The 20,572-nt window shown below is 42.7% G+C and overlaps 1 protein-coding gene across 1 annotated transcript in view; it reads right to left on the bottom strand.

Moving 5' to 3' along the window:
* Window positions 1–646: 646 nt before the first annotated feature.
* CDK13 (cyclin dependent kinase 13) overlaps window positions 647–20,572 on the bottom strand; it is a 60,113-nt gene continuing 40,187 nt past the window's right edge. The window contains exons 11-14 of the mRNA XM_077491675.1: window positions 20,122–20,253; window positions 12,815–13,020; window positions 8,144–8,596; window positions 647–2,092 (exon numbers count right to left, since the gene is read on the bottom strand). Of these exons, the coding sequence (XP_077347801.1) occupies window positions 1,275–2,092; window positions 8,144–8,596; window positions 12,815–13,020; window positions 20,122–20,253 (1,609 nt within the window). The 3' untranslated portion in view covers window positions 647–1,274. The remainder of the gene's footprint in view (window positions 2,093–8,143; window positions 8,597–12,814; window positions 13,021–20,121; window positions 20,254–20,572) is intronic.

The raw sequence follows: 20,572 nt of genomic DNA, 5'->3' as shown, positions 1-20,572 counted from the left end.
TGAATCTGCTTCCAACACATTGTGAATCTTTATTGACTAATCACCGTCACATACAAGGACTTAATTTACTCGTTTGTTCTTGCATGTCGTCATATATTATCACTTGTCACTGGGTGATCTTTGTATTATTTTAGGTTAATTCAGTTATTTATTCACAGCGCCACTATTCACTTTAGAAGTTTTTATGGTAGTTATTCATTCAAGTGGCAATGATAAGTTTCAATTTTAGTGTTGACTCATCATTGGCGCAGTGGTGGGATCTTCAGTGTGGGTTGACAAAACTTTGGACCCTTTGAATTTATATAAACATAGGGATGCCCCAGCAAGATGGTAATAGGGGAGTTTTGGGTCCTAGCGGCTGACCTTTTTTTGTGCCTAGTGTCCAATCTCCTGCAAGTACAGTATAAGCCGCAGTTCATAAATGCGAAACACAAACCCAAACGTGAACAATGAAGAGGAAAAAAAAGAACAATTGTAAATGTTGATTTTCAAGCCAAATCTTTAATTGAATGAACATAATATTACCTGTGACAGCTTATGTTTCTCCTACTGCTTACAGTTGACCATGGAGTGCCATCCTTTGGTTTGGAAGCAGGAATCCACCTGTCTGTGGTAAAATCTTAATAAAAAGGAGTCATCAAAAGAATATGGTTTAATCAACATTTATTTCTTTATGCGTAAAGAAAAAAAAAAAAAAACAGTTGATCAAACGTTTGCATCACAAGAAAAAGCTTGTTTTATTATTCTGTCTGAAATGAGCACTAGTTTCACAATGACACTGAAAGCAGTGAAAGAACCGACAATGACCTTTGACTAAAGGTAGTTTTTGTACAAAGAAACAGATACCAAGGAATTAAAGCACTGCCTTGTAATTACCAGTCATTGGTCCAAATGTACAAAAAATAAGCACAAATGTGCCATATTCTTCTAAATTCTTGCAAGTGCCAGTGGGGAAAACAAAGTTGATGCCCGTAAAATAATTAAACTTCAAAAATGGTAAAGTACAAAATGAAGATTTTTTAACCAATATTTGTCAATGTGTAAATTAGTTATTTAGCTCTCAAATACATAAATTGCAGTATTTGCCCTCCCCGCCACTGTTTGCTGTCGTATTGCAAAACCATTTTATATTACATAAAAAATAAAGCTGTTGTCAGACTCATTCTTAAGTCTATTTTGCAGCTGCTGGAAAATGCAGCTTTGACAAAAATTAAAAAGTCATTCCAGATAGAAATACTTTGCCTGAGGGAAAAAAAAAAAAAAAATCAAATAAATCAAAATGGTAAGCCCCTCCCACGACCTCTGACATATGTACCCATATGTCCCCCATGTCCTTGAGAGAAAGCAGGTGCCTGGTGGGGGGACGCCCACACAGGTCTGTGCATTATCGCAGGTAGACCAGGATGTTCTGGTACATTAGTGCTGTAGCTAAAGTTAGGCATTTTTGTTGGCATTGTACGACTGTCCATTCCTGCAGAGAGATTATTGTTTGCCAAAATAATTGGGGGGCTGTGACTATATTCAAATCTATGGTCTTTATCACCACTAAATAACATGGAACCAGCACTGAGGTAGCTGTCCCTGTAAGTAGTGGCAGAATTACAGAAGGATTCTGGAAAAGGAGGGTTTGCAGGAAGCCGGTTACTGATCTGAGATGAAGGAGTACTGTATTTATCAACAGGCTGGTTTTCCGGGTGCCTTTCCAAAACAGTAGCAGGCATGTTACTAGGTCTGTCACTGCTATAGGGGGTTGTGAGGAAAGATGGTCCACATTGCTCAGTGCTGTCTGAAGTCTTAGTAAATGGTTTGCCACCAGAGTAGTCTACACCAACTGTATCTTGTTCCTGAGCCTGGTGCTGGGCGATTATTTGCAATAGTGCTGCTTTAACTTCTGCATGGGGGTCACAAGCAGACATGCTGGTGTTGGGTACTTGCTGCCTTTCTGTCCGGTAATCAAGATCTTCCTCTCCCACAGGAGGAGGTTCTGGTGGCTCTGGGGGCCGCTGATCTGGAGGCAGTATTTGAGGATGATTTGGTTCAGGCGATATGCTTTTCAGTGATGGATCACGGTGATCAACAAGTTCATTTTCATCTAAAAGCACAAACATATATTAAGAACAGCTACTATTCTAACAACTAAACAGGATTACAATCATAATCTCAATGTGTGTCGGTCTCAGTTTCACTGTCTGTCTCTATTACACAGAGCAGCCCTGAATAACCTCTTCTGGGGTCCCCCACTGGCACTGTCCCCTCCTCATCTCAAGTGTCTGCCCCTATAACAAGTGCTTGCTATGGGGACGAGTAGGCTCACTCAAAAGCCAATTATATTTTCTGGAAAATGAAATACACACACGATCAATGCCAAACACTGATAAACTGTGCTCAACTTGATTGAAGCTTAGGCTTAGAATGCAGATTTTCTCCTGTTAGTATAAACAGTGTTTACAGGAAACCAGTGTGCATGAGGCCTTAAACATGAGGCTTACCTGTAGGTACAGTAAATATCTCCTAAAATGTACACAGTTTAGGAAATATTTACTTTAGCAGCCCTGGTGATGTCACCAGCACATAGGCACTGCGCTCTCAATGGATGGCCTGCCATTCATAGAGAGCCGTGCCATGGGAGTGGCATCATCGCAACTCAGCCAAACAGAAGGAAGACTGGGTGAAGATGAAAGCCCGTCAGCGGTGAGTCTACAGCAGTGGTTCTCCACTCCTGTTCTCAGGAACCCCAAACAGGCCTGGTTTTATGCATTACCTTGGAGAGATGCAGACTAGAATACTGCAATCACTGAGCAGCAAATGATATCACCTGGGATGTATTTCAGTTATCTTGCAAACCTGGCCTGTTAGTGGGTCCTGAGGACAGGAGTTGGGCAAGTCTTTCATAATGTGCTAGTATACGATGCATACTAGCACATTAGAAGATTCATTTGCTGGGAGATTCTTTTTTTTTGTGGTTTACAAACGCTTTAATGTAAAGTATTTGGGGGGGGGGGGGGTACTGTGGCTCAACTGCATGTTTTAACTACCCCTCAACCACAAGTGTAAACAAGCCCCAAGAACCACTGTTCTCTGTAATGTAACCAAACAAGATTCAAAACACACCGCCTCCCACATTCTCAGCAAAAAAAAAAAATCTATGAGGGTTGTTGCTGGTAGTAAGCTCTGTAAAAACTGGGCATTACACTGTAGTGTGAGGGATGGAATCAACATTTTTAAGGGCAATTTAAAGCGATTGTAAATGATCACCTTCTAACACAACCCATTCAGTTTAAAATATAAATGAAGGGCAAAACATTTTTGTATAGAGTATAATAAAATTATATATATATATATATATATATATATATATATATATATATATATATATATATATATATATATATATATAAAAAACACACATTATAAAATACCTTTTTTCCTTTTTTTAAATAAATTATTAGATTCCCTCTGTTCTTAGCTGCATGAGAGCTGGGGGAGGAGAAGCAGCAGCACAATGAGCTTGTCAGTGAATGGGTGTGGAGGGGGATGTGTCAGGACAAGTCTTATCATTGAAGGAGGAAAAGACTGAGGTCCCAGCATAGCTAGAGAACTGACCAGGGTGTGCACTTCCGCTTAGCGTGGTCAGTTTTTAATAGGAAAACAAGGGGACTAGCAGGAACACCAAAGGTTTTCACTCAAAGGAAGTAATACAAAAAGAGAACAGGATATTTTCCCATACAAGTACATGATACAGCAGCCACATATCAGGAATATAAAGTGTTAGGGTAACAACCGCTTTAAGTATAAAGTATAACACGCATTTTTTCCCCCCCTTAAAATCAGGGGAAAAATCGTGGGTGTGTGTTATACTCCGATCCCGCTGTCTGTGAAGGCAAGAGGAGTGCCGCCAACATTGACCGAGCCGAGCGTACTGTGTACTCAGCTAGGCTCAACTAGCAGTCACGCCTTTTAGCCTTTATGTCCCGCCATTGGACCAGTGTTGTGTCCATCATAGCAGCCGGGCCAAGGGGTGGGATGGGGAGCTACTGCGAGTGGAGCAGAGTACACAGCACACTCGGCATATGTCGGTGGCACCCCTATTGCCCTCAGAGACAGCGGAGAGGAGCTGAATACACACAACATCTGTGTATCTCGGCTGTGCTAGATTTAAAAATCCATCATGCTGCAATTTTGGGCAAGGCTGCAGATGGACAGTGTGCAAGGCTGCATTGATGGGCATTTAAAATGTACATTTTTTTTCCCTTAAACTTTCCTCCTAAACTTGGGGTGCGTGTTATACGTCGATTAATACAGTAGTTAACTAGCAAAAATTTTTCCCATCATAATATATAAAGCTACAGGACTATTTGGGCTTTAACCTTTTAAGCTTACCATAACAGTTTAAAACCCTCAACAGAAAACTTAACTTAATCCCTTAAAATAAAGTCGAATGCCTAGACCTGCCCAGCCCCACCCCTCCTATCCCTCACAGAACATAATCCTCTCCCAGCTTCATAGCCTTGTTTTGGTCAGCAGCTGAGAGAGGAGAGGCAGGCTGGCTTTGGAAGTATGTTATAAACTGTAAAATAGATTACAATGCAACATGCTGCAGATTTTTACAGTGTAGAACCACGTGGTTGTTTCTGCATGGTACTGATGGGCACTGTATGCATGGTGTGGCATACGCCCAGCTGGCGTGAATAGCAGAAGGAGCTGGGGAAGAAATATGAAAGAAATGGGGTACAAAGGAACATTTTTGGAAAGTTTGGAAGGATACAGATCAATTTCTATTGCTCATTACATGCGAGTAACAAGTTTAAGGCTCCGTTTCCACTAGTGCAACTTGTCATGCGACTTTGGACACAAAGTATCATCACAAGTCAGACCATTGATTTCAATGGAAAACGTTCCCATCAATGCGACTTTGAAGAGGTGCTTGCACAACTTTGATGCAACTTTGATGCAGAGTGTAAAGTTAGATCAAGGCTGCACTCAGCCGCACTCTAAATCGTGGGACTCAAGTCAAACTAATGGAAACGTAGCCTAAGGCTGGAGTGCAACCGAGTGCTGCTTTGATCCAACTTTACACTCTGAATCAAAAGTTGCATTAAAGTAGTGCAGGTACTTTTTCAAAGTCGCATAGGTGGGAACGGGTGCCATTGAAATCAATGGGCTGTGACTTGTCATGTGACTATATGCCCAAAGTCGCATGACAAGTCATACTAGCGGAAACTGAGCCTTAGTTTGGTTGCCTGTACTGTTCCTTTAGTGTATAGTGATCAATGTAGACTGTGAGCTGAGACCCCAGAGCACTTCCAGCTACACTGACAGTTCCCTCCGGCGTCCAGCTCCCTTCTCCTGTGGTAGTCTTCACTCAAAGCCCTGCACAGCTATACTGTCCCCCCCCCCCCCCCCCCCGTTTCTTGTGTGGATGGCTATTTTTTTATTTCTTAATTTTCTCATGAATTAGGATGTACAATGCATCCTTACTGATGAGAGAACACTGAGCAGGAACCTATGATCAGCTCCTCCCATATTGTATATGCCCACTGGCTACACAAGAACAGTGTCCCTCCCTGGAAGTGATGTCACTAGCTTTCAGTAACCAAACCCACTGGCTGCTTTTAGACTCAAAAGGAAGTACAGTGGAAGCTGTGGGGCAGCACAGTGGTGTAGTGGTTAGCACTCTCGCCTAGCAGTAAGTTGAATCCCAACCACAACACTACCTGCCTGGAGTTTGCATGTTCTCCCTGTGCCTGCGTGGGTTTCCTCCTGGTACTCTGGTTCCCTCCCACACTCTAAAAGACATGCAGGTAGGTTAATTGGCTTCTGTCCAAAAGTGGCCCTAGTATATTAATGGGGACCTGGATTGTGGGCTCCTTGAGGGTAGGGACCGATGTGAGTGTGCAATGTACAGGGATAGGGACAATTGTAGACACCTCACTCAGGTTGAACTGGTGTCTTTATTCAACCTTGCTAACTATGTAACTATGAAGTAGAATTGTAGTCATGTGACAGCACAGGATACTGCAAGATAAAAAGGTAGAAAAACTGGTATTTTCTAATTTTGAGGCATAAAGCTGAACTTAGCTCAAATTAACCATAATCCCGGTATCCCCGTGTTCTGCTAGCTACAATATAAAAGTGGTCTCTGCGGCGGATTCGCCGCAAGCTCACTTTTATCGGCGGTGGGAAAGGCCCCCCCCCCTCCTGCCGCATTCCAGTGCCCTCCACCGCTTACCAGAGCCGTGGGCAGCAGCGGAGGCGATCCTGTCCTCTCAGTGGCTTTACATGAAGATGAGTGAGGGGAAGATGGCCCCCACCAGTCTCCATGACACTGCAGGGTGGAAGCGACGTCAAAACGTCACTTCCGCCATTAGCTTTTAAAAAGGGCCATTTTTTTTTTAAATTGCAATTTTTTTTTTATTGCATTTTAGTGTAAATATGAGATCTGAGGTCTTTTTGACCCCAGATCTCATATTTAAGAGGTCCTGTCATATATTTTTATTTTTTTTTAAACATCCCTTGAAATAAGAATAAAAGTGACACTTTTTTTCTAACAGTGTAAATAAAAAAAATAAAGAAAATTTTTTTTAGCCGTGCCCTGTCCCGCCAAACTTGCGCGCAGAAGCGAATGCATATGCGAGTAGGGCCTGCAAATGAAAACGGCCCTAAAACCACACATGTGAGGTATCACCGCGATCGATAGAGTGAGAACAATAACCTCCTCTGTAGCTCAAAACATGCAACCTGTAGAATTTTGTAAACATCGCCTATGGAGATTTTTAAGGGTAAAAGTTTGTCGCCATTCCACGAGCGGCTGCAGTTTTGAAGCGTGACATGTTGGGTATCAATTTACTCGGCGTAAAATTAGCTTTCACAATATAAAAAAAAAATTGAGCTTACTTTACTGTTGTCTTATTTTTTAATAAAAAAATATTTTTTTTTCCCAAAACTAGTGCGCTTGCAAGACCACTACGCAAATACAGTGTGACAAAGTATTACAACGACCGCCATTTTATTCTCTAGGGCAGAGATCTCCAAACTACGGCCCTCCTGCTGTTGCGGAACTACACATCCTATGAGGCATTGTAAAACTCTGACCTTCACAGACATAACTAGACATGATGGCAATTGTAGTTCCTGAACAACTGGAGGGCCGTAGTTTGGGTGTTAGAGAAAAAAAAATGTATAATGTTTGGGGGTTCTAAGTAATTTTCTAGCAAAAAAAACAGTTTTTAACTTGTAAAACACATCTAAAAAAGTGGCCTAGTCCTTAAGTGGTTAATAATTGCAGGGGAGAATTTAAGTGTTAAGCCCTTTTCACACTGGGGCGGTGGGTCCATTGGCGGTAAAGCGCCGCTATTTTTAGTGGCGCTTTACCATCGTATTTGCTGGGGGTATTTGCCCGCCAGCGGGGTGCTTTTAACCTCCGCTAGCGGCCGAAAAAGGGTTAAAGCCACCCTCAAAGCACTGCTGCAGCAGTGCTTTGCTAGCGGTATAGCCGTGCTGCCCCATTGATTTCAATAGGCAGGAGCAGTGGAGGAGCGGTGTGTAAAGATGTTGCTAGGACTTTTTTTTTTACAGTCCTGCCAGCGCACCGCTCCAGTGTGAAAGCCCTCAGACTTTCACATTGGAGTGAATGGAGCGGCTCTTTCAGGGCGCTTTGAAGGCGCTATTTTTAGCGATGTAGCGACCTGCAAAGCGCCCTAGTGTGAAAGGGGTCTTAGGGTGGACTTCCACTATAACTCTTAAACTAAACCCAAAAACCCTTCTAATATCTCAACCGATCAAATTTCATTCAAAAAATATGCAAGATGCTACTAGAAATTACTGCTTTAAGGGCATGTTCAAGCTTGTACCGCATGGGAACACACTTCCCTTGTTAGATGTGCAAAGGTGCCATTAATTGTTAAGGGCACCCAAAAATCATTTAACAAATGCAGCATGTTTGGGGCCACCAAACCAACAAGGTACCACTGTACCATGTGGTTTGGTGTGGCGCTAATTTTTATAAGTTGTGCCTACAGTACTTTTTGTGCATTCTTTTGTGTTCGACAGCCCACTGAAACAAATGGGCTATCAAAAACGGACCACACAAAATGGCACATTCTGTTGTGAAGCAGCCCTGAGACCATAAAAAATAAATTCATACCAATAGGTGCAGGGCTTGGAGGTCGTCTGGGTTTCAGCGTTTCTTCTTCTAACTTCTCCTCAGGAGGCTCTTGTGCTGCCTCCGCTTGTTGTTTTTGTTCTTGATTTTTTAATAAATGAGCCAGTAAGGCTGAAAAAGTGCGCTGCATGGTTGTCTGAGCTGCATCAGGCTTAGCCTTAGGTATAGTCAGTGATGGGAAGGTGGGCTGTTCAGGTTCCGGTGCTACAGATGGAATGGGAGGCTCCTCTTTTGACTCTGGGGATTTATCGGCAGATGCAAGAATACCAGCTGGAAGAGTTAGATTGTTCAGCTGTTGCTGAGTTTCTGGATTCACCTTGATATTCATAACCTGTGCCAACTGTGCCATGCTGACACAACTGGTCTGGGACTGTAGTAAGTTCAGTAAAATGGCCACTGAATTCTGATTCAGCTGCTGTCCAGAACTTGGGTGACCTTAGGAAAAGTATACAGAGATGTTTAATGGAATATAAATTGTAAGGCTTTCATATATTTTTGATCACTTTTTTCCACCTAAAAAAATATTAAATATGATTTTTTTGTCATACTTACCTGTAAAATCTTTTTCTTTTGAGTACATCATGGGACACAGGCTAATATTCATTACCTACTGGGTTACACACCATCTCTAGGTGAACGGACACTGGTAAAGAAAGTCTTAGACAGGAAGTGATCCCCTATTTAACCCCATCTTATACATTAAGTACATCAGTTTTATAGCAAGCACTGAATCCTCATAAAAGAGGGGAAGGATGTACTCAAAGAAAAGGATTTTACAGGTAAGTATGACGTAAAAATCCTAAATTTTCTTTTTTCATACATCATGGAACACAGAGTTAGTTAGGCTAATATTCATTACCTACTGGGACATCCCAGAGTACTAGCCTTGAGGCAAGGGAGACACCCTGCCAAACAATAGCCATCAGACCTTAAACGGCAGCCCACTGTACACTGTGGCTACTCGAACATCCACTTGATAAGATTTTGTGAACGTATGCACCCTTACAAATCTGAGCCACAGATACCCAATGGTGAAAAGCCCAGGAGGTTCCTACACCCCTGGTAGAATGAGCTCTCACCCTAAAAGGGAGGTGTTGTACGTTTCAGACCACAGGCCTGAATTACCAATTAATGGACCCAATTGGCAATGGAAGCTGCCTGCCCCTTCTTGGTTCCTTTTGGTAAACAAAAAAGGAGTCCGATCCTTGGGCCGCTAACTCCAACACCCTTCTAGCCGAGGTGATGGTCATCAGGAAGGCTAATGGAATTTCCTTGATAGACTCAAATGGTTGTTTCTGCAACACAGACAGCACCAATTTCAAGTCCCAAAGACACATAGGTGACCTAATGGGGGGAAGCAAACAAGTTGCCCCCTGCATAAAGGTTCAGACTAGCGAATGGGAGGCTAGAGGCCTTTGGAAGAATACTGACAGGGCTGAAATCTGACCTCTGATTGTACTCAAAGCCAATCTGATTTCCACAGCTGACTGTAAAAAAAAAAAAAAGAAAAAAAGAGAATTCTCCCAATCACGAATTTCTGAGGATGCCATTTTCTGGCTTCATAACCAAGCAATATAAGTCTTCAAGACCTTATGATAGATCTTCCTAGTGACAGCATCTCGCGCTCCAAAATTCTGCGCAACAAAATGTAGAAGTAAAGGGATTGGGGGGGGGGCATAAACCAGGGAGTACTGACTCCATGGAACTACCAGAGCATCTGCTTCGATTGCCAGAAGATCCCTTGTGTTTGGGACACAAACTGCGGTAGCTCGTTGTCGTACCTGGAAACCAATGACTCAACCTCTGGCCATTCCCAAAGCTAGCAAATTTCCTGGAACACCCCTGGGTGTCGGGACCATTCCCCCGGGCACGTCTTCTGGCGGCTGAAATAATCTGCCTTCCAATGCTCTAATCTCGGGATATGGACTGCCGATAGAATCGGCACATGTCCCTCTGCCCAGGCTAGTAAGCCGTTCACCTCCTTCAGAGCTAAACGACTCCTGGTATTTATTTAATTTAGTAGACACTGGTTTAGGGATTTTAGATCCAATATGGGCCTTGTGTCCCCGTTTGGCTTTTGAACCGTAAACAGGTTTGAATAAACCCCTTTCGGATACAGGAACCTGTACAATCACTCCTTGATGCACTAAATGATGTAGTGCCTGTAGTAAGTTTATTTTTGGAGGATCCGAGGGAACACTGGTTCTTAGAAACCTGAGGGGGAACCCCCTGTAACTCCAGCTCGTAACCGCGAGATATAGTCAAGGTGATCCACTCGTCCTGAACCACTCTTCTCCAAAGTGCAGCAACCTTTCCCCCCACCCGATAGAGTGGGGGGGCATCCCCTCAAAAGGAGGTCTTGGTGCCGGGTTTGGAAGCGTTTTGGACCCAGGGCTTTTTCTGGCCCTGGCCTTGTGGCTTGCCTCTGGCTCTAGCACCATTGACGGCGGAACTGCCTTGGCACTGAGACACCTGAGGAAGCAGTCCCTGAGGTTTTAAAAACGAGGGACGCCTGGTGCTTCTCTTTATAGGAAGTAGAGAGCATTCCCTCCGGAAATCTTTTGGATATATTTGTGCAAATCATCACCAAACAAAAAACGTTCACCATGAAAGGAGAAACCTGCCAATAACTTCTTAAGGAAGCTCGGCTGACCAGTTCTTAAGCCACAAAAGTCTATGCATATGTACAGCTGGCTGAATAGCTGAATTGGCCAAAGAAAAGCAAGTCTTTAATAATGACTTCAGTTTCTTGTCCAGTTTCAAGCCCTGTGTATTATCCACTGGACAAGTTAAGTTCTTGTTTAAGGAAGAGACTGCTGCATCTACGGGTGGCATGCTCCACTTTTTGATGAACTTTTCATCCATGGGATATAAAAAGGGAAAACCTCTTAGGAGGAACAAAAATCCTGTCAGGATATTCCCAATCAGCATACAGCGCCTGTTCCAACAGTGGGTGTAAGGGGAAAGCCTGTGCGGCCTGAAGAGGCCTCAGGAACCACAAAGAGGACCAGGGGGGCTCAGTAACCTCTGCACGGGGGAAACAAAGGCAGAAAGAACCATCTCAGTATAAGTCTGGAATAAAAGCCTCTGCCACTGAGAGGCAGACACCAACTGGATATCTTCTTGCCCAGATATCTTCTTGCTCAGAAGCAGACTCATCGGGCTAGACCCTCCACAGAATCCTGAGCTTTTAGCTCTTCCCCATCCTCAACCCATTCCTGCTCCAAACTAGGAAGCTCAGGGGAGGGGGATCTGTTAGGTTTCTTGGCGCCTTGTGGGATGGAGGCAATCATGCCAGCAATCCTCTGCTCTAAACATTTCAACCTTGGTGATAAAGAGTGACGCAGCATGGTCAACTGTAGGCACCATACCAGATAGGCGCAGCGGCTCAGATTGCCCGGAAGCCTATGGTCTTTCAGGGGATACAACTAGGTTCATCAAGAGATACTGACATACACAACATAGGTGTGCCCTTCCCTGTAGTGTTATTTCCGCTCCTCTTAAGCCTCAAAAAAAGGGATTACTTGGGTGTAGTATTAACCACTTCAGCCCCAGAAGGATTTACCCCCTTCCTGACCAGAGCGTTTGAGATTCAGGACTGCGTCGCTTTAATTGACAATTGCGCGGTCGTGCGACGTAGCTCCAAAACAAAATTGGCGTCCTTTTTTTCCCACAAATAGAGCTTTCTTTTGGTGGTATTTGATCACCTCTGCGGTTTTTATTTTTTGCGCTATAAACAAAGAAAGAGCGAAAGTTTTGAAAAAAAAAACGCATTATTATTGACTTTTTTCTATAATAAATATCCCCCCAAAAATATATATATATATAAAAAAAAAATCCCTCAGTTTAGTCTGATACGTATTCTTCTACATATTTTTGGAAAAAAAATAAAAAAAGCATAAAGCATTTATTGATTGGTTTGCGCAAAACGTTATACCGTCTACAAAATAGGGGATAGTTTTATGGCATTTTTATTAATATAATATATATATATATATATATATATATATATATATATATATATATATATTTTTTTTTTTTTTTTTACTAGTAACGGTGGCGATCAGCAAGCTTAGAAACTAAGAGCCCAATCTTCACTCATCACTGTGGGTTCCTGTCACTTGAGGATCTTCAAGGACTGGGTACCCTTTTCATGTTTAGGGTCCACTCCCTTGTACCTGTACAGCACCCTGCAGGAATGCCTTAGCACTGTGGTGTCCAAGATTCCACTTTGCAGGGTCCAGCGCCCGGAGGTCACATTACAGGCAAAACCTCACAGGATCAAATGTCTTCTTTTAGAGGCTCGGGTACCATTTATCTAAGCATATTGAGCCTGTGTCAAATGGATCCAATCAGTGAATCCCTTGATTCATTTAGGAAATGATTGTGGGACTAGAGAACTGGAGCTCAGCGAGCTCAAACAAACATGCCCACCCACCTTGCAGACACTGGTCAAAAAACTGATGTATTTCCTGTATGGGAGGGGTTATGTAGGGGACCACTTCTGGTCTAAGACTTTGTCTACCAGTGTCCATTCACCTAGAGATGGTGTATAACCCAGCAGGTAATGAATATTAGCCTAATTCTGTGTCCCATGATGTATGAAAAAAGAAACTTTAGTTTGACACATACATAAAGCCAACACACACTTACCTAATCCAACACCAGGAAATCCCTGAGGCTTCATCTGAGAAGATGTCTGCATCCCTTGAGGAGTGCTGTTTCTGCTGTCATCCATTCCAGCAGATAAATCTTTCCTTGGTACTTTTGGTGCGGTTACATCATCAATCATTCCCATTTGTTTCTGTCTTCTGCGTTTCTTACTCCATAACTCATGGCAGTCTTGCCAAAGAGGAAGGCTACAGGAAATGGAGGGAAACAAATCATTACATAGCTCGAAGTCCCAAATCTAGTTACTATGTGATGTACAATCCTCAAACCTCCTTTACTTTTCCTCACTGAACCAAATCCTCCTCCATTTGTGTACTAGATGCTCACAGTGGGAGGGTTTCAGTAACAGGAGCAGTCTTGGTAAATCAGATACTAGGCTAGGACTAGGTGAGGTCAAGGGTTGATTGACAAACTACATCAAACTAGTTGCTTTTAACTAGAATAAAAAAAAAAAAAAATCACACCAGTAACTGCTTACAAGCCTGGAGACAATAAAATTCATTTTCCATTAAAGTCACAAAAGGATTGTAACGCCACTCCAAGCTAGAAGTTTCAGGATCTCCCTGCTGGTACCCAGAACACAGGAGCAGGCGTTCGATTGCACCAATCCAGAAGTGTGGGTAAACCGAGGAAGATAAGCAGCTCCAACTGACTCAATATAGTCAAGGTATATGGCCACAGCTGACAAATTTTGCTCTACCCACCGGGGGCTTGGTCTCGGCGATCAAGCTCACAGTAAGTGGGGTGAAACGCGTCAGCTGGCTCGGCTGGAGCAGTGCCAACTGAGGCCATACACTGACTATATCTGGTCGGGCAGCATCTTCCTTGGTTCACCCACTAATTTTTTATTAAGCTTAACTATATTTTTGATAATATTAGACAGGTTTTCTTCTGCATACAGCCAATATATTGAAGCTATTGTTTATGCCAATCACATTTAAAAACAATGCAACACTGTTTTCTGGAAGAATTCTTAGGGGCGGATTATAATCCCTTTAAGGGTTATTTTTGACAACTGTGTCACATTGGAGATACCCCTTCTCTTCCTGCCCCATAGCCAAACAGGAAGTGAAAGGAAATCCCTTGTCACCAGAGCCAGTGTCCCCACTAAAAGATAACCACACAATCCCTTTTCTGGGAACAACCCAAAATGTGGGATTTTCTTTTAAACTTTCACTTTCAGGGGTTGAATGTAAACAGGACAAATAAAGAGGGGGAATCTCCTTAACAGGGACACTGACAGGTGTTCTAATCCAACTCCACTCTATCCAAAATTTAAAAAAAGTTTTGCCTTTAGTTATACTTTAAAACCAAACGCATGTTTAACTTGAGATCCTTGCTTCCAGGTATTCACCATATAAACCCTATATACAAAAATGAAGTTACACTGCTTACATTTCTAGTGAGTGGCATACTGCAAAACATTCCACAAAGTTTCAAAATGACTCAGAAAGGAATACATTACTTAACAAAATCATTGAACGTTTGGTCTTATGGAGACAAGCTTCATAAAAATGACCAGGAGGTTCAAAACCTTCCTGCTCAATCCAGAACAATGTCTTTAGTTCTACATTGAGGGTTCATGCACACGGCCGCAAGAGGGCTTGCAGCTGCTGCCGCATACAACCACCCATAGACAGCAATCGGAATATGCTACTGTACAAGCTTATGCATTGGGGCCAGACAATAGAGGTTTAAGATTGTAAATGTCTCCTCTTTGTAGGAAAAAAAAAAACACTAAAACCCAACAGCTTTTAACCCTTCTGTGCTCCACACAAAATCAAAAAAGTTTTGACTGGATTTCTATTTATTCACTTATGACCCCTTTCACATTGGGACCACTGCGCTTTTCGGCCACTAGCCGGACAAGGCAGGGGTTAAAAGCGCCCATGTTTTGGCACTTCCGAAGCACATTTCAATGGGCAGGGTGCGTTTTGGGAGCACTAAATACAGTGCTCCCTAACCACCCTAAAGGTGCTGCTTGCAGGACTTTTCCTAAGGTCCCGCACACGCGCACTGCCCCAGTGTGAAAAGTCACACTGAAATGAATGGGAGGCGGAAAACTCCCTCAATGTGAAAGGGGTCTATGTGTCTTTGCATGAAAACAATGTCACACGGTTTCCTATACCTCTCTCAGGACTCCAAGGTGAGAACTGTGAGATATATCCCAACAGCTGTGCCTGTTGTAAAACCAATAGACAATGCTATCATATGCCCCTAACAGATTCTAAAATAATGTAATTGTTGTGAGCTGTAAGAGATACATCTTCTCCATTATCTCTTCTGTGAGTGAAATGTGCCTGGCAGCTAAATAAAACCAGTGGTACTGACCCAAAACATACACTCACCGGCCACTTTATTAGTTACACCTTGCTAGTACAGGGCTGGACCCCCTTTTGCCTTCAGAACTGCCTTAACCCCCCTGGCGGTGTTTCCGAGTCTGGCTCGGGGTGGAAGTTTTGTACCAAAAGTGGTAACCCCGAGCCAGACTCGGGACCGCATCGCTGTATGCAGGGAGAGGTTTACTTACCTTCTCCCTTGGATCCAGCGATTTCCCCCCGCTGCACGAGCGGCTCGTCCTCCGCTCAATCCATCACGGAGCCGATCTCCGTTCCCTGCGAGATTACATTGCTGTATGTAATTATTTCACATCCCCTTTGTCCCTAGTGGTCTGCCCAGTGTCCTGCATACAGTTTTATATTATAAAAACTGTTCTTTATGCCTGGAAACTGGAGATTGTCCATAGCAACCAAAACTGTCCCTTTACATCAAAAATGATTTTAGAGAAGCTAGAAAACAGCGATAATAAATTGGAATCACTTGCAGAATTGAGCGATAGCGATTTGTGGGGAGATCCGTCATCAAATATTGAAAAGTAATGACAGTAACAATTCTGCAACTGAGCAAATTTCAGGGTTTTTGATTTGATTACATTATTGAATAATTTTTATTATTGTTATATTATTATTTGGTACAATTATTTATAGTTATATTATCATTTATGATTTAATTTTTCAAACTTTATCATACCCGGGATGTCTATTAGAGCCGGTTCACACAGCGGGCGATGCGAGGCGACACGACTCGCCTCGCCTCGCTCTCGCAAGTCGCCCCGGTTCTGTACAATGGAACCGTTCTGAGAGGAGCGAATTGAGTCGCTCCGACTCAGAAAAAAGGTTCCTGTACTACTTTTGGGCGACCTCGGGGCGACTTGCATTGACTTCTATACAGAAGTCATTTGCAAGTCGCCGCCGAGGCTGCTGCAGGTCGCGGCGAGGCAAGTCGGAGTCGCCTCGCCTCGCCTGCAGTGTGAACCGGCCCTAAGACTCTGGTTTGGACAGATTTAAGTGAGTTATTTCTAAGAATTAGAGGACTACAATATAAAACGCCAAAATTTTCATGCAAAATAATTGTACCGCTTTCAGCACCTAAAATCTGAAATAATCGTACCGCCAGGGAGGTTAATTCTTAGTGGCATAGATTCAACAAGGTGTTGGAAACATTGCTGAGAGATTTTGGTCAAAATTGACATGATATCATCATGTGGTTGCTGCAGATTTGTCTGCATATACATCATGCGAATCTCCCATTCCACCACATCCACAAAGGTGGATTGAGATCTGGTGACTGTGGGGGCCATTGGAGTACAGTGACCTCATTGTCATGTTCAAGAAACCACTTTGAGATGATTTGAGCTTTGTGACACGGTGAATTATACTGCTGGAAGTTCAAACAGGAAGCTAGGCGCAAAAAGTAAAACCAAGGAGCCAAAACTTAGACGTCACGCTGAACCGCAGCTACCACACTCAAAATGACCAAAATGATAAGGGACAGAAATGACAGACTAGGGGAGCACAGATCCAGAGTGTGGCAATCAGGCAACCTGGATGAAATCCATAAGTACCATCAACAGTTTATTGATAAATAGATAAAATATTGTGTATCCACAAAATACAATTGAAGACATATATAAAAAAAAAAGTCAAGGGAACGTGAACTCACTGTGGTGATGCCAGTGATAAAACCAAAGGTGGTGAAAGGATGGCGGTCTCACTTCTGTGGAAGCTGTAGGGGGAAGGGGCTAGTAACCAAATACTGGAGAGCCAGATAGAATCCTTCCAGGTTCTGGATGCAGGGATTATGGGCCAGATCACCATACGATGTTAGAGGGGAAGGAGACTTGGCATGGATCCAGGGTACATGACCAGTACGCCCAGGGAGGGGAGGACAGAGCTGGTGAAACCAAGGGATTGATACTGGAAAAATAGCCCATTGACCGATGAGAGCAAAACACCACTTCCGGGTGTCCAGACACCACAGAGCTCCTTCCTGGCCGCATCACACGCTCCAATCGCGGATAGACATCGGCGGACCACAGCAGGTCATGTGTCTCAGAGCAGGGAGTGGAAAGGGAGTCAGGATGACAAGGTGTCAGAGCTTGAGGTGTTGAACTACATGTTTCTGGGTTTAACCCCTTCCTCAAATTACACGCAGTGTACATAGCTCCAATTGTATTTTGTGGATACACAATTTTTTTAATCGATAAACTGTTTATGGTACTTATGGATTTTATCCTCATTGACTGATTGCCACTCCCTGGATCTGCTGCGCTCCCCTAGTCTGTTAAAACTGCTGGAAGTAGAAATTAGAAGATGGGTACACTGTAGTCATAAAGGGATGGACATGGTCAGCAATAATATTCAGGTAGGCCACATCATTTAAAAAATGTTCAATTGGTACTAAGGGGCCCAAAGTGTGCCAAGAAAATATTCCCCACACCATTACACTACTGCCACTAGCCTGAACCATTGAAACAAAGCAGGATAGATCCATGCTTTCATGTTGTTTACGCCAAATTCTGACCCTACCATCTGAGTGTTGCAGCTGAAATGGAGACTCAGACAACATTTTTCCAGTCTTCCATTGTCCAAGTTTGGTGACCCTGTGCCAATTGTAGCCTCAGTTTCCTGCTCTTAGCTAACAGGAGTGGCATCCGGTGTGGTCTTCTGCTGCCGTAGCCCATCTGCTTCAAGGTCAATGTGTTGTGCATTCAGAGATGGTATTCTTTATACCTTGGTTGTAACGAGTGGTTATTTGAGTTACTGCTGCCTTTCTATCATCTGGAACTAGGCTGCCTATTTTGCTCTGACATCAGCAAAGCGTTTTTATCCACACAACTGCCACTCACTGGATATTTTCTCTTTTTTGGACCAATTTCTGTAAACCCTAGAGATGGTTATACGTGAAAATTCCAGTAGATCAGCAGTTTTTGAAATACTCAGACCAGTCCGTGTGGCAGCAGCAACCATCCCATGTTCAAAGTTACATAGTTAGCCAGGTTTAAAAAAGACAAGTCCATCAACCATAAAAATTAAAAAATCAAACAATGTCATATACCCAATCCTATACCCACAGTTGATCCATAGGAAGGCGACAAACCCCAGCAAAGCATGATCTAATTTGCTACAACAGGGGAAAAAAAAAAATTCAGATTTCCCTGGATCAGCTTTATCTATAAATGTTCGCACCCAGTTATATGATATATAGGAAAGAATTCATGACCTTTCTTAAAGCAATCTACTGAGCTGGCCAGAACCACCTCTGGAAGGAGTCTATTCCACATTTTCACAGCTCTTACTGTGAATAAACCGTTCTGTATTTGGAGATTAAATATGTTTTCCTCTAGGCGTAAAGAGTGCCCCCTTGTCCACTGTGTTGACCATAAAGTGAAGAACTCAACACCAAGTTCACTATATGGACCCCTTATATATATGTACATGTTGATCATATCCGCCCCTTAATTTCCTCTTCTCAAGAGAGAATAAATTCAGCTCCTCTAATCTTTCCTCATAGCGGAGCTCCTCCATGCCTCTTATCAGTTTGGTGGCCCTTCTCTGCACTTTCTCCAGTTCCCCAATATCCTTTTTGAGAACTGGTGCCCAAAACAGAACTGCATATTCCAGGTGAGGGCTTACTAATGATTTAAACAGGGGCAAAATGATATCTCTCTCTGGAGTACATACCTCTCTTAATACAAGAAAGGACTTCGCTCGCTTTGGAAATCGTAGCTTGGCATTGCTTGCTATTATTGAGCTTATGATCTGCCAAAACCCCCAGATCCTTCTCTACTATGGTTCCACCCAGTTGTACTTCCCCTAGCATGTATGATGCATGCATATTCTTAACCCCTAAGTGCATAACTACATTTATCAACATTAAATGTCATCTGCCAGTGTCGCCCAATTAGACAGCATTGAGGTCGGCTTGTAAATTGGAGACATCCTGTAAGGACGTCATTCCACTGCATAGCTTGGTATCATCTTCAAAGACTGAAATTGTACTTTTAATCACAGATCCAATATCATTTATAAAAGATATTAAAAAGTAAGGGTCCCAGCACTGAACCTTGAGATACACCACTGATAACCTTAGACCATACTCTCTGAATTCTGTCTTTTAGCCAGTTTTCTATCCATTTACAAACTGATTTTTCCAAGCCTATAGACTTTACCTTACACATTAGCAGTGTGTGAGGAACTGTGTCGAACTGTGTGAAACACTTTTGAAAAATTCAAGTATACCACGTCCACTGCCACCCCTCTGTACAAGGTTTTACTTACCTCTTCATAAAAATAAATTAGTAAAAAGAAATTAGATTTGTTTTACAACTTCTGTTTTTCGTGGATCCATGCTGTCTGTTACTTAAAATATTTTATTCCAGTAGGGATCATTTGGGGCTGTCAATACCATCACGATTATGGACATGAGCTCCCCCATGCTCCTTTGTGTACACAGAGCTGAAGAATGTATTTAATTAATTTGCCTTTTTCTTTGTCCCCAGTCACCCACTCTAGATTATTTTGTAAAGGGCCTACATGCTCAGCCCTGACCTTTTTACTATTAATATATTTGAAGAATTTTTTTGGGGTTTGCCCTACTATCTTTTGCAATCTGTCATTGTGTTGCATTTTTGCTCAGTCACTTAAAACCCCTTTCTTGCCCATTCCGATGTTTGAACAGCAAGTTGTCTTCACCAGTCTAGATACATTGAGTTGCTGCCACGTGAATGGCTGATTAGCAATTTGTGTTACCAAGCAACTGAGCAGGTGTACCTAATAAAGTAGCCAGTGAGTGTATATCAGTTTTGGGTGAAGGTGGCTGTAAAGGAGCAGCAGTACCAACTATAAGGAATGTTCTGTAGAATTATTAAAGAAGCAACACTAATGAAAATGTAAAAAATACAAGATCAATAAAATGCCTTGTACACAAATATTTTAGAAACAGCTTACTCAGGGGGGGCCATTTTAGATGGGTCTACATCTCGGAGAAATTCGCACTGTAGCGCTTGTTCAGCAGTACACCGTTTGCTAGGGTCCAATGCTAGCATGTGGTCAAACAGGTCCAGTGCAGGAGTGGGTATGCTGGTGGAAGAAAACAACAGTAAATGTACCTGTAAAACTTATAATGCATATTAGCGCTATTTTGCTTCCCTGTACACCCATCCTCAATATTAGAGATCTTGGGGTATATTATGGCATAGGATACTCAAATATACTACAGACAGAAACCAGTTTTCCAAATATGTTCTTAAGAAAGTCGGCATTAGACTTCGCTGCCTAGAATATAATTTTATACTACCCCAACTGTAAAAGGGAGATTTAAAGTGTAAATTGACCTTTAGTAACTCTTCACAAAAATCCTCCTATGCAACTCCAGATCCCATAAATAGTACATACCAGC

This window comes from Lithobates pipiens, unplaced genomic scaffold (genome assembly GCF_037356315.1).
Source record: "Lithobates pipiens isolate NorthernLeopardFrog02 unplaced genomic scaffold, aLitPip1_a1.2 Scaffold_19, whole genome shotgun sequence".
NCBI classification, from domain to species: domain Eukaryota; kingdom Metazoa; phylum Chordata; class Amphibia; order Anura; family Ranidae; genus Lithobates; species Lithobates pipiens.
This window is presented reverse-complemented; position numbering and strand designations above follow the sequence as displayed.